Here is a 13,748-nt window from a genome sequence, read left to right as displayed (position 1 = left end):
TGGCTGGGCGTTGGTCTGCTAGAGAGTGTGTAGATTTTCAAAGCGACTGACTGGAGGGCGGGATCCAGAAAATCTTTTGGCGTGGCGCGGGGTCAGGCCTGGAGTTTAAACAAAGTGCTGCTGCTGCTGCCGCTGCCTGGGTAACGGTAGCCGACGAGACGCTGCGAGGCCGCCAAACAAGAGACGAGAAGAGAAACAAGATTGGAATAAGATGGATAAGATGAGAATGAAATGGAAGAGATGCAGAGTCTGAGGCCAGCAGGAGGGCCGCTGCGAGATGCTGGAGCGACAAACGGCACAAACGCCTCCGAGTGACTTTGCGGGACGCGGAACAGGTACCTTTTGTCGGCGCTGCAATTGCTGGGTGAACAGCCGCTTGCAGGAGGGATGTCAGGTTACGTATCACAAAATGCAACCATGGTCAGATTGATAGGAATCACGGTCGCCAATAGTCTCAAGGTATTTCTCCTTTCCTCATCCCATCCAAGAGGTATTACAGCATTCTGTCTCTCTGCTCAGTGTCTCCTTCAACTTTGCACATCTTCCATCACGACCAAGTACCCTGAAAGTCAATGTCGCCGCTTCGGCTGGCGATTGAACGACTTGGATTTTTTGGTCTTATCACGATATCGGCTAGCTTTATCGCACCTTATCCTTATCTAGCCGATGCCAGCCACATGTGGCGTTCCCAATGCAGAAAATGCGCCTCACGAATCATCAGATGCCGTGCTTCCATCCATCGTTTTATACCGACCTTACACGACACACAGAGATGAATGAGACTGCGAGACTCCCACGTGGCTCATGACCATGTCCTCACCCGCCCTTCGGCTGGGCCTTACAAGACTCAGCAGCCGCTCGTTATGTGAATCACGCAATTGCATCTCCCGTCACCACCTAAGCCGGAGCTTTGTCACGTCTCCCATTCTTCGCTGCGAGAGACATAACCTCTCCAGCAACTACGCCTCTCCGGAGCAGCCAGTAGATAAGAGGACATGTCAGCCTCAGAAACGAACCTATAGCTCCGGGCTCAAAGCCTTGAGGAGCAAGAACAAGAAACATGCCGACACCGCTTCTCTTACACCGGATTCTCTCACGATTCTGGGCCAGAGCGCAGACCTTCCCATCCGCGCTCGATTTGCGCCGTCTCCTACGGGATATCTGCATCTTGGATCTCTCAGGACAGCCCTCTTCAACAAGCTCGCTGTGCTGGCCTCCAATGGAGGCTCATTCATCCTCCGTATAGAGGACACTGACCAGGTACGGACGAGCCAGCAGTCAGTCCTCTGCGACAAAAAGGAGATTGTGCTAAGTAGAACGTAGAACCGGCTTGTAAAAGATGCCGAGGGGAGATTGATGAAAGACCTCAAATGGGCGGGGCTGTCATGGGATGAAGGGCCTGACTGTGGTGGACCATATGGTCCATACAGACAAGTAAGTCAAAGAGTCACACCCGTGGTTTGCTCAATCTGACAAAGTGTAGTCTGAGAGGCTACCCATCTATCATGAGCACGTTCAGAAGCTCCTGGACCATGACCATGCATACCGCTGCTTCTGCACCTCTGAGCAGCTTGAAACCCAGAAGCGTGAGCTCCACGAGGCCGGCAAGCCGACGGTTTACCCTGGCACATGCCGCTCCATAGACGCCGACGAGTCTGATCGCCGCGCAAAATCTGGGGAGTCTCATGTGGTTCGCTTCAAGAGCGACAAGTTTGGTCGGCCAAAGCTCCATGATGCCATCTATGGGCGGTTCCAGAAGAAGGACGCGGAGGAGGACTTTATCCTGATGAAGACGGATGGATTCCCTACATACCATCTGGCCAACGTTGTCGATGACCACTTGATGAAGATTACACATGTGATTCGAGGCGAGGTTAGTGCTTCATCGTGTTTACTTCCTCCTTTTGATACATGGCGTTGACGAAGTACACAGGAATGGCTCATTTCGACACCGAAACACATTGCGCTGTACGAAGCGTTCGGCTGGCAGCCTCCCATTTTCTCCCATCTCGGCTTGCTTGTCGACACAGACGGAAGCAAGCTCAGCAAGCGAAATGACAGTGTCAACATCTCCAAGTACCAGAAGGAGGGAACTTTCCCAATGGCTCTGCTATCTTGGCTCGCCAATCTCGGGTCGTCGTTCAAGCGGGACGTGCCTCCACCCCGGACGGTGGAGGACGTGGCCAAAGCGGTATGAGGACGGCATTCCCTGGATATCCTGTGACTGTTGCTAACAATCACAGTTAACATTCAAATTCACGCGGGGAGGTATCAAGCTGAATCTGTCAAAGCTGGAGTACTTCAACAGCAGGTACCGTGATGCGATGCTCTGGAAGCCCATCGCGGCATTGGCAGACCAGGAAGCGAAGCTCATCGACCACCACCTGACGCAGCCCGTGTTGAGAGAGATTGAAGCAATCACAACCGGAAGCGTCGAAAGTGCAGAGTTGACTTCAAAGGGCTGGCAACTTCCGCTTGGGCTCGTTCCGACGTTAACGGATGGCACGCACAAGGCGCCCTACGTGTACAAGGCAATCGTGTCTAAACAGGGGGGCTTCCAGGCCCCGAGCGATCTGATCTCACAGCATCCATATCTCTTTTGGCGGGTGCCGCTGGCCGTTTACAAGGCGTCTCTCGCGAAAGAAAGACCCGAGCAAAAGGTTCTCGATGCTCTCGAAGATGCAATCTCACAGCAGTCTCTCTGGGATGGCGATTGCACTCAGGTGATGCAGGCAATACAGTCCAAAGTCGAGCCGCAGGGAGTTGATCAGCTCACGACCCACAACGTGCTGAGGCTGGTCGCTGCTGGTGGGCAAGATGTTGTTTCGCAGAGCAGCTCCAGGATGTTTGCTCTCCTGGGCCGAGATGAATGGGCACATCGACTGGACGTCGTCAAGGGGCTCTTGAACGACTTGAACGACTAGTCGAGCTCTTTGATGCTTCCTTTCATGAATATGTTGTTCATATTTCCTTCTCCGTTACCGGCATCTGACTATACGATAGACTGTACAACAAGAGATGAAATAAACGACTTTTCTACGATTTTATTGCCACCACTGCCATAGGAAATACGTGAGAAGTATGTGATCTTTGCTTAACAAGGAACAGATCTCGAGTCTGCTTCAGGGGCCACGCCACTCTCACCAGCTGACAAGATGAGCCAGCTGGCAGCCTCACTTTACGTTTCGACCAGCCGCACCAATCAGCTTTCATCAGAACAACAGAAAAACAAGTGACAATGCGCCGAGAGTATCATCTTCGCGCTTTCATCAACTTTGCATTTTCAACTTCCCCCACAACTTTGCGCCTTTTCGCTTCCCGTCTCCAACCCGCTGCTGATCTCACCACAACGAGGGAGGGGATCCTGGCTATATCGAAGCAAGGCGCCGTATCCAAACAACTCGCTCTGAAATGCTACCTGAAAACACCAACGAAGATGGGTCTCACAATGCTCCCAACCCCCGTCCGTCTTCCACCCCCATCGCTCAAGCTTCCCCCCAGGACGCCGCAAACGAAACCACCAACACCAACGAGGCACAGCCGCCCCAAAACCTCTCCTCCACCCATCAAACCAACCCTCATCAAGCTGACGAAGAAGAAGCAGCCCTACAAAGACAAGCCGTCATCCTGGTACGAAAGCTCCGCCACGACGCCGCCGAGCTGCAAAACAGGTCACCAGCGAGCATCGACGACCTCCTGCCCGTGATCGAGCTGCACCGCCGAGTCGCCCGCCTGGTCCGCCCGCCCAACAGCGCCGAGCGGCATAAATGGGAGCAGGTCCTCGACACGCTGGGCAGATCGCGGAGCGCGCACGAGGAGATTCGCAGTCTCGATCGCCAAGACAGGGTGGATTGTGAGGAGATGATGGATGAGTGTGCGTATATTCGGCGGAAGTGCATTCGGTACTGCAAGTGGTATGATAAAGTCCAGGAGCAGGTCAATGCGCTCTTTGACGACGACGGAGACGACCAGTGTAAGGAGGATGAGAATGATGAGGAGGAGGAGGAGGTCATGTCGGCTGAGCTGTATGATTTCGTGGTGGGCTCGATGGGGGAGCAGGAGCAGCAGCTGGAGGAGATCCTGGACGAGGTGACGGATGTGATGCAGGGGATTGACGATAGGGTGGCTTGGCTGGATGGGCAGGAGGAGAGGACGATGGGGATTATTCGGGGGTTGAGCCGGATGGAGAGGATGGTGGTGGATATTCTGTTTTCGTTTGACTGCTGGTTTGGGGGGGAAGTGGAGGAGGAGGTTGGAGGATGAGAGGGTGATTTCTACCCCTTCTTCTCACCCTTGACTCTGGTCTTTCTCAAGTCTTTTTTTGCCTTGAGGAACTTGCGCAACTTGAGCGGTCGATGGATGAAACGGTTCATAACGACAGGAAGAGCTACGACGAAACTATTAAAGGCGAAGAAATATCGCTTCTCCATACATGGAACATGTAACACATCATGAAATAACCTCGCTCGCAATCAAGTTCACCCAGGTATAGAAAGAACAACGCCGAACGCGCTGGCGCCCAAAAATAGCCATGAAGCATTTCCATTTCTAAAGATTATCTCAACTATTCTAACGGGGAATCAGAGCCAACGTTCAAAAAGTAACATCGTCAAACGCGTTTAGCAAAAACATCTCGAGCAACAATTAAACATCATAAATCTTATCCAGGCCTAAACACCGCATAAACGTCCTGGACAGCAACATCAAGAATTCTTTTTTCTTTCCAAGCTTCTCAAACAAAGCACCTGGATCTCGTGGCCTCAGATCATCTCATCGATCGTAGTTTCGTCTTTAGAAAGAAGTTAGTTTTGGAAACCCCCCCCTGGTAGAAGAGCATGTCAGTGGAAAAAAAAGGCTAAAAACTCACAGCTTGTTCTGTTCTAAAAGGTAGGCAAGAAAGCACGAGAAAGCGTCTTCCTCTGCGGACGGAAGCGCCGAATCAGGGGAACGGGCTGATGAGTCTGGCCCGGCGAGAACCGCGTCTGGTTGTGATTCGCCCACGTCTCGTTGCTGGCAGCAGAAGTCTCGTTGCTCCAGTAAGGTGAAGGAGGCTCGACGGCGGCCGCCTCCGCCTGAGGAAGCCCCGTCGTCGTCGAGGTGGTGACGGCTCCCGAACTCCAGCTGCTGGCGGCGGTGGTGGTGGTGGTGGTTGAAGAAGAAGTGTTCCAGCTGGTGGGCGTGGTCGTGTTCCAGTTGACGACGGTGGAGTTCCAGTTGCCGGAGCGGTACGTGGGCGTGGCGCCGGCGAGGGAGGCGCAGGCGGCGGCGAGGATCACGGCCGAGGACTTCATCTTGACTGACGGAGTTTTTGTTTTCCTTTGTTTTGACGTGTTGATATATGTGTACGGAGGAGTCTTAAAACGAGCGTGGAGGGTCACGAAGTTTAACGAACGAACGGACACTTGTACAATCACGACTTTTTCAACACAAGGGAGACAACAAAAAAACGCAGCAGAGAAAAGGAGAAAAAAGGAAGAAAGGGAAAAAGAAGAGGGCCAAGCCACGGGCATGTGGGAAATGCTCCTTTACTAAATACTTGGGGGAGGAAGAGGATCCAGCCTCGTCCCCACGAGACAAGAAGAAGAATGCACTCATGGCAGCAGACGTTCGTACTCTGCTCATCGCTTCCGTACTCGTACTCTGTTACGGAGCTTTTTTGCTATGTGGTTTGCCTGTTTGTCCTATCAGTACCCTTGGTCGTGAGCTAAGGGGGGGTCCCCAGAAGAGGACTGGAGCCTTGCACGGAGCCTCAGCCGAAGACGATGCAAGGTCCATGGACAGGAAAAGAGCGAGGTCGGTGTGAGAGTCAGTCGGGATGGGGAACAGGCTTCGGGAGAGATGGACGAGGGAAAACAGGGCAGAGGCTTGCTGAGGCCCGTTACGATATGGATCTTGTCGGTCCACCGACGTTACGGGGGTCCAGTTGGGTGTTAGTGCAAGTAAACGACGACATGTGAAGTCGATGCCTGTTGCTGAGTGGAATCTATGGAGAAGCTCGCTTGGAAGGACATGGAAGGGTTGGTGATGGGAGATGGGAAGAGTCGATGGCTCTACCGTGAGACCTGATGGCGAGGATGACTTTATATTGTTGTTCTTTCTACCGCATGAAAGCAACCAATGCCGTCGATCGGCGTACTCGGATCTCCAACAATGACGGTGTGCTCATCATCAACAGAAACGAGAAGAAGAAAGAGAAAAGAAAAAAAAAATCGTCAACCTTATCGACCCCCTTTTCCCACACAGCCTTGTCGTTATCTACCCTACTCTCCCCATGTCATCACATCACCAAAGTCAAGCAAAAAAACCAAGAGCCCCATCGCCAGCACACTTTTGCGGTCCATCGAGCAAAAAAGACAAGGATAAGCTGTAGCAAAGTGGGGACCTTGAAGAGAGAAGCAAGAGGCTCCTGAGTAATGAACCCAGCGCTCATCGCGGTCTTTTGGGTGGTTTAAACGAAATGAAGCTTTGTTCAAGCTTTTTCACTCTAATCGAACGGACCTTGATGAGAGAGTTCCGTTAGCTTTGGCATTGGCTTATAAGATGTCGTCTGTTCGGCGTTTAAAGCGGCTCAACAATGGTGCAATTCTTTGACAAGTGCCGCAGCGCGTGCTTGTCCATGTTCGGATCTCTGAAAACCCGGCAAGTCCGCTTCGAGCTCCAGCAAAACCGCTCGTCTTTGATATAGGCATCTACACGAAAGGGATGTATCTTTATAATCCTCCTACAGTATGTGCAGAATCTTCAAAAATCAGGCAATAATAAAAGAAGAAAACAAAGAGGAAAGAGCCTAGAAGAAGAAAGACGTGAGAGGTCGAAATAACGCCATCTCAGCCATCTCAAGCCACACCGCCCCCAAGGAACCAACAAAATCTCCCAGATTGCAGATCCCCTTGTGCCCAAATCTCGCACATCTTCCGAATACCCGTGTGCTAGTCCTGCAGTAGTAGCAGCGCAATTAAAATACGCAATGTAAGGTAGTAGATGATATATATTCCGGAGATGGTAGGCAAATGTGACATATGTAGCCTATCAAAGACCTGATGCAGGAACAGGAACCGAGTAAGCATTCCATGAATCGAGAGACAAGGCGAGGCTCGCCCATCTCTGGCACCGAATCCGCAGAAGCACCGACTCACAAAGACCGAGATAGAAATAACAAAGGAACAAAAGCCGGGCAAAACAGAAGCAAACATTCCTTTTGCCACTACTCCACGATTCAACAAGCGCAAGCATCCCAAAAGCTTGCATTTCCATGCGTGCCTTGGCTTTCCCCCTTCTTCTTCTTCTTCTCTTTCTTCAGCAACCCCTGCAAAAGAGCAGAGCCTTCTCAACAAAAGGAAAAGCCACTTACCGACTCTTTCGGTCTCCATTTTCCCTGCGCAGTGCTGCATGCCGTCGATCCACCGCTTGATCCGGCTGTGACCCCGGCACAATCTCCCATTCTCTTATCTGCCTGCATCGTCTTACTAATCTCAGCTCATGCGTCTCTTCAGGGGCACAGCCGCTGGCCTCGGAATCATCGATATAAAGCGAGCTTTGGAAAAGAAGCCACCAATTCACCAAAATTCTTGCAAAATGAACTGATGTAGTCATTACACGTGAATCGCCTGAAGAAACGGCGCCCTAACTGGCAAGTATCCCGATAGATCAACTATCCTCTTCTTCTGCCGGGCAAACCCCTCTTTTCCACCAATCGTTTTTTTTTATCAACCCTCATTCTCCTATACCAGAGCCATGCTTCCTGTTCACTGAAGCTCATATAAACAACACCCACGCTGTAAATGAAGACAAAGACAAAAGACGAAGGAAACCCCCCATCAAGGGCACATTATTCGACTGCAAGGCTCCTCAGCCTGGGATACTCGTTGCACCACATGACGCAGACGCGGCGAGACAAAAAGGAAATACAAAGAGAAAGAAGAATGACACGAAAAGAAGAGCAATCGCCATGTCCCAGAATAAAGGGAAAAGAAATGCACGAAAAGAAAAGCCAAGACACTATGCAGTGCCGTAGTGAAAGTAATGCAGTCTAAGCATCGAAACGAACAAGAAAACTGGTAAGCTCCGTCGTACTCTTGTGCCGTGGTAAGTCGCCAACTAGCAGATAAGTCTGCTTAAGTCCTGTCGCGAGCATCGGATGGGGTATAATTGCGTCGCGCATGTGTGTAACAGAAACAACTCTAAACCTCAATGACCCAAATCTAGAAAAAAAAGAGTGTTAGATCACTAGACTCGCATACCATAGGAAAAGGCAGAATGCAACAAAGCAGCAACATACCTCCATTTTGCCAGTCTCCAGCTTCTGTCTCCTTGCAGCGCTCTTTGCGCTCTGGATGGCCACGTCCAAGTCGTCCTGGTCGCCCATCGTAATCATGTCGTCCGGCACGTCCTCGTCCTTCATCTTGATCTTGAACCGCTTTCGCAGGCCAAACTTGTCTCGGATGCGATCCACAAAGTCGGAAAACTCAATCGTCGTGCCAATCATGATGTATCTCACGTCGTCAGAGTGCACCTTGACGCGGATCTTGCGAATCTCCGGCGGTCGTCGCGACGCCGCACGCGATGGCCGGGCCACCGACCCAGGGCCGCGTCGCATTGTCGACACCATCTCGAACTCGCCCTCGTCAAAGGAGCCGTAGTCATTTTCCGAGTCCTCTTCCTCCTCATATCGGTCGTCATATCGGTCGTCATATCGCTGCTGCCGCGATCGAGACCCCTTGCTTCCTCGCGGGCCACCATACGAATCGTATGAATCATCGCCGTAGGGGTAGTCCTCTTCGATAGGCCTCTGCCTCCGCTGGGGATCCCTCGTCGAGAGACCTCTCGCAGGGGCAGCAGATGCCGACCGCCCGTTCCTAGAGCGTTCTTGTGGCGAAATCGCCTTCTCGTATCTCCGGCTGGGCTCTTGCGTCTGGATGCTGAGTTTCCCTCGCCCTCCAGAGTTCCGTTCGGCAGGACCCCGGTTGGAACGATCGTTCTCCGGAGGAGGAGTGGGAGGGAACGCGTTGCTGCGATCGGTCGGCGGCTCGGACTGCTGTCGTCGTGACTGAAGGCCAGGCTTGACCAGGTTTGTCGCCGCGAAGGACAGGGTTTCGGTCGGTCGGTCGTCTTTGGCTTCTGTCAAGGCCTTAAGGGGGGCGGATAAGCAAGAGGAACACATGGCTGGGGGCACAGGTACTTACGGCCTTGATCTCGGAGCCTGCAAATCCAGTGAATGCATTGGATCGATCCGAGGCCGCAACCAGCTTGGCCTTGCCCAGATAGTCCTTGGTCTTGAGATTGCGAACCTTGGCTTCGTTTGGTCGATATACAACTCCCACAGGAATGGAAAACACAGTGTAGCCCTTTCGTAACGCAAGTCAGCCGGTTTCTTTGACCATGGAAATATTCGATAACTCTCACCTCTGCTTCCTCGCGAATGGCCTCGTCAATGACGTTGTGGTCTTCGACAACCTTTTCCTTAATGGCATACGCCAAATCCTGCATGCCCGCCTCCTTCTGCTGCAGGTAGATGTAGCATAATCCTCGGTTGAACAGGACCTCGCACGAGTACAGTTTGAAGAGAAGTCCCAGCTGGGCATAGTCAATCACGCTGTTGCCTCGTAGATACAGCAGCGTGTCGTTGAAGTTGGCCAGGGCCTCTTCGAAATCGCCCAGCAGAAAGTTGGACACGCCCTGTTGGAAGTAGGCGACGGCCAGGTACTGATCCAGTCGGATGGCTCGTTGGTAACACTCGACCTAGGTATTGCGCACAGCATGAGTGAGTAGGGCAGATCGAGGCGGTGCTGGGAATATGGTACAACCCACAGCTTTCTCGTGCTCGCCCAGCGTGGCGTGGATGACGCCCATGTTGAAGAGAATCTTGCTCGTATCGCCAATCTTGTCGAACTCGGCAAGAGCTTCGTCAAACTCGTTATTGTCGTAGCGGCCCAGGGCCGCGACCCAGGTCTCAATCTCCTACACAAGCCAAGGCTATCAGCATACGCCGCGCCATCGTCCGACAAGACCATGCGGCCGACTTCTCTCACCTGTTTCAACGACATCGTACCCGATTGTGCGCGAAAGCACAGGAAAGACGGTCAAGTAGCTGGCTGGACAATTGCGTATGGATGAGGATCTATTTACAGCCCACGGAAGGGCTGGCGCCTCGGAATGCTGGGGCTGAGAGAGACAAAGGAACACCACGGCCTATCGGGGGATGAGTTCCAGCTACAATTGCAGCGAGCTGTGTTGTCAGAGCAGAGTGCGAAGCCTCTTGGATTCCAAAAGACGTCGGTACCCCCCCCGCCTTTGTTTGGTTTGTTTTAGGAAAATGTGCAAGCTGCGGGCTTGACCTTGGCGAAGCGTGTGGCGCCAGCCGAGGGAGGATCCCGTGATAATGCTCGAAGCTACCGACTCCTGGAATCGCCAGACAAAAGCTGTCCCCAGATCTTGGCTTTGATCAACTTGACAATGTCTGCTTTCGCAAGCCTCGAGGAAAGCTGATCCGATGTTAGAAGATCTCGTTCTGTGCTCCCTGCATCCCCAGAAGGAGAGCAGTAGGTAGATTCGTGGGGTATGTGTACTTCGTACAAGCGATGCTGATCTGTATGTCACCCGACTAATTATTATATCTCTGGCTGGGGCGCTCTGTCTGTGTAACGCCTCTTTGCTGCAGTGTAAAGAATCCGGCCGGCCGAATAACGATTCTTTTACCTGATTTCAGCTCTCCTGACCCCGGAACGAAATGAGTGAATTAAGACAAGCGAGCGATGTAGAGCAGAAGAAAGAAAAAAACGATTGTAGTGATCCGATGGGTGGACGATGGGTTTTGCGGCGCTATCGACAAGCCAAGGTGACTGGTCGGGTAGCGTGCATTGGGCTGGGAGGACGAACAGAAAAGAGTGAGTGATGAGTGGAGAGAAGGACGGGGGGCAGTGGGCGTGGCGTGCAGGAGTAAAAATGGGAAAATCGGGACTCGGAGCTTAGCAGGGATGGTGGAACTGGGAACTGGCCTGCCGTTGTCTGGGGGGTGCCACGGTTTTGGACATGGGCTGGTGAAGCTTCACCTCTGTTCCAAGTCGCCAGAGGGGGTCAGTGAGCGACCAAGCAGCGGGCAGGGGAATCCGCGATGGGGGTATGTTTGAACGGAGTGAACGAAGTAGAGCGCGAGGTTCGAACCCAGCCTCGGTATTGGCGCTGGGCCTGTCGAACCGCGACCTTCTCAGGACATCCAGAGCTCAGAATGTGACATGGGCGGACATCGATGCGGTCGTGGAACCAGGGGTGGCGGGTCGCTCCCTGTTGTCGCAGGTCGATTCGGTGGCTTGTACCGTCGTGTTGGCCTTGGTGCTAGGCCTTCGTCTGTTGTTTTCTACCCCGTACCGAGGGCGCCTTGCTGGAGACGAGCTGCCACCTTCGCCTATCAGAGCGTCCATCCGTGTCTGTTTGCTCTGTTTGGGGCGCACCGGTTCCTGTTCACGTCGTCTGTGAGGTCATTGCTTGCTTGCAGCGGACCAAGCGAGCAATGCTACCGATCCAAGCACCAAAACCAGCTCAAGCATGCCCGAAAGGGGACTTCGGGGCATGACTGAGTTGCCGGTAGCGTCGCGGTGGCTGTTCGAGCAATGGGCCTAGAGGCCATCTGCGCTCTTGGCGGCGATGGATCGGGTAGGTCGCAAGTCTGCGTGTGTTGCTGAATTGGTCGACAACTCGCCAGAGTCAAACCATGGCCACCCAGGGAATCGGCTGCGCCGCGTTGATCTTGTTTCTCTGTTTGATTGACGTTGTAGACGGTTTTAAACAGATCGCTTCGAGTACCTGAGGTTGGATCGAATCCCTTCACCCACGTGTTCTTTGATCGAGTTGGAACAACACTATTGCGATTCTCATTCGATCAGAGGGGGGAGGAGCAACACAGAACCACTTGCCAGGCAATCTTATCAATCAGCATTGCTGCTTACCTTATCAAAGATAAGATATGATCTTGCTCATCTTCATGAGTATGACGAGAACTCAATTCTCTTTCCTTCTCCTTCCAGATTCTTGTCATCTTCTCATTGCGGCCTCAATGTTCGCGATATCTGATACTAGCTTCGTATAGTATCCGACGCGGGCACTGCCCAGTACCGTCTGGGTACCTAGGAGCTGATGCCGCGCATTTCGGAGCTCCTGCTGTCCACGGCTCCTCCTCCGCGCAGTGATCGATAGCCCGCATATGTGCGTCTGCGGCTGCAGAGCTTGGCACGCCGACGAGTATTCGTACAGTGGGATGCCAGTTCACATTGCTATCAAGGTGCGCTATTCTGGGACACGCGGCGTTGCAATTCCCGAATCGATGTGCCTGACAGCTCCGCTAATTGGCCCCCAGGGGTCAGGGCTTGCGGCCAACGACGGCGCGTACCTTTTTGCTGACCTTGGGAGTTGTGCCAGCCCATGGTCCAGGTCCCTGCCACCAGCAGAGGAGCGAGAGGTCCCTCTCATGTGTCCATGCTACTCCCTTGTTGGCCGATGTGGGAGGGACAATTTGTCGAGTCGCTGCCAGGCCCGGCTGTTTGGACACCTATAGCCAGCGGCGTGGGTGAAAGGATGATGAGCTACTAAGCGCCCTGAACACTGTTGGCTCGGGCTCATCTGCGGCTAGCATGTTAGCTCCCTCAAGCCAATCTACTCATCACCAAATACTGCGATGAGATTGGACGGGACGATCATTTCGCGCTCGATATTCTCCGTTCAACTGGACCACCCAGAGATGATGGTGCCATGGCTGACGGGCTATTCTTCATTCCCAGGCTATTTTTAACTGCTGGCGGCATATATTCCACGCATCCGACGGCCAGAAGATGGGTTCTATCAACCTTTACCGCCGGACCACAGCGAGCACATGAGCGTTGAGCTGGGATCGGGTGCCTCGTTCTGGGTAGAAAAGCTGGGGTTCCCTTGGCCAACCCATGCATTTATCACCAATAATGACACGCATCACGGCCACTTGGTAGCGTCCTGTCAGTCATCCTGTGATACTACGGCGACACACAGTAGGCGAGTGAATGAGAGCTCGCCGAGATGACGTTGTTAACGACCCCCGCTTGGGCACGTTGGCAGTCACCTATCGTTGCTTCGCGTCATTCCTGCATGGACGGCTCTTGGAACTCACCCGACGAAGAAGTTGGTGGTGTCCTGCTGGCTCGCAGTCCGTCACAGCATCATCGCACACACCTATGCCATGGACTCGGCCTCATTAGGTCTCTACGCGCCGACAATGCTGCAGCTAGGCTGCGGAGCCCGTCGGATTTCCTCTACACGGCAAGTTCATACACAGATATCACCCTCCTCGCCAGCTCGTGATGTGACCTGCATTCTACGAGTGACCCGAAGTCTTAACCCACAACTTGACCTCCGATACCGTCTGACAGCTTACAAAGATATGACGGGGGGCGTGCATCCAAGGTGAACAGACATCGAACATTCGAAAGACGTTTCTAGCCTTTCCAGCCAGTGGTGCCATGTCCAAGGGTCATCGTTCGATCATCTGCTGAGGACAAGGCACGGGTCTCAACTGTCACAATCTTGGCGTTTCTGATTATCACACCGTCACTGGGCTGGAGTGCTATAGCTGGTTGTCAACCCTGCGCAGCATGATTGTGGCCTCGGCAATTCTTGACGGCGTTTCATGGAGCGGTGATATGTATGGCTGCTTGACGTCTTTGTTTATCAACCTCAGGCGTATTCGCATCGCCTGCGTACGTAAGCCTTCGGAGGTTCGGCGCCCC

General features: G+C 53.0%; 6 protein-coding genes across 6 annotated transcripts; 2 read left to right on the top strand and 4 right to left on the bottom strand.

The window, feature by feature from the left end:
* Positions 1–804: 804 nt before the first annotated feature.
* Positions 805–2,924, top strand: CCMA1212_001523 (Glutamate-tRNA ligase; the record flags this gene model as incomplete). The annotated part of the gene is made up of 5 exons (XM_073698945.1): positions 805–1,260; positions 1,324–1,434; positions 1,484–1,873; positions 1,934–2,191; positions 2,244–2,924. 5 exons carry the CDS (start codon positions 805–807, stop codon positions 2,922–2,924), a joined length of 1,896 nt encoding a protein of 631 aa, XP_073562505.1.
* Positions 2,925–3,411: 487 nt separating this feature from the next.
* CCMA1212_001522 (uncharacterized protein) lies at positions 3,412–4,263 on the top strand (the record flags this gene model as incomplete). Its single annotated transcript, XM_073698944.1, has 1 exon — positions 3,412–4,263. The coding sequence occupies one exon, from the start codon at positions 3,412–3,414 to the stop codon at positions 4,261–4,263; it is 852 nt and encodes a 283-aa protein (XP_073562504.1).
* A 617-nt stretch (positions 4,264–4,880) lies between these two features.
* On the bottom strand, positions 4,881–5,291 carry CCMA1212_001521 (uncharacterized protein; the record flags this gene model as incomplete). The annotated part of the gene is made up of 1 exon (XM_073698943.1): positions 4,881–5,291. One exon carries the CDS (start codon positions 5,289–5,291, stop codon positions 4,881–4,883), a length of 411 nt encoding a protein of 136 aa, XP_073562503.1.
* Positions 5,292–5,421: 130 nt separating this feature from the next.
* Positions 5,422–5,622, bottom strand: CCMA1212_001520 (uncharacterized protein; the record flags this gene model as incomplete). The annotated part of the gene is made up of 1 exon (XM_073698942.1): positions 5,422–5,622. The coding sequence occupies one exon, from the start codon at positions 5,620–5,622 to the stop codon at positions 5,422–5,424; it is 201 nt and encodes a 66-aa protein (XP_073562502.1).
* A 2,558-nt stretch (positions 5,623–8,180) lies between these two features.
* On the bottom strand, positions 8,181–10,043 carry CCMA1212_001519 (Neutrophil cytosol factor 2; the record flags this gene model as incomplete). Its single annotated transcript, XM_073698941.1, has 6 exons — positions 8,181–8,201; positions 8,279–9,127; positions 9,183–9,344; positions 9,403–9,738; positions 9,808–9,957; positions 10,029–10,043. 6 exons carry the CDS (start codon positions 10,041–10,043, stop codon positions 8,181–8,183), a joined length of 1,533 nt encoding a protein of 510 aa, XP_073562277.1.
* Positions 10,044–10,818: 775 nt separating this feature from the next.
* On the bottom strand, positions 10,819–12,284 carry CCMA1212_001518 (uncharacterized protein; the record flags this gene model as incomplete). Its single annotated transcript, XM_073698940.1, has 5 exons — positions 12,070–12,284; positions 11,514–11,799; positions 11,313–11,466; positions 11,161–11,280; positions 10,819–11,004 (listed from the first exon to the last, which is right to left on the bottom strand). The coding sequence occupies exons 1-5, from the start codon at positions 12,194–12,196 to the stop codon at positions 10,819–10,821; spliced, it is 873 nt and encodes a 290-aa protein (XP_073562278.1). The 5' UTR covers positions 12,197–12,284.
* Positions 12,285–13,748: the final 1,464 nt, after the last annotated feature.

Source organism: Trichoderma ghanense (genome assembly GCF_004382785.1).
Source record: "Trichoderma ghanense strain CCMA-1212 chromosome Unknown scaffold_1, whole genome shotgun sequence".
Taxonomy (NCBI): domain Eukaryota; kingdom Fungi; phylum Ascomycota; class Sordariomycetes; order Hypocreales; family Hypocreaceae; genus Trichoderma; species Trichoderma ghanense.
Note: the sequence above shows the minus strand (reverse complement) of the source record. Positions and strands in the feature narration are given on the sequence as shown.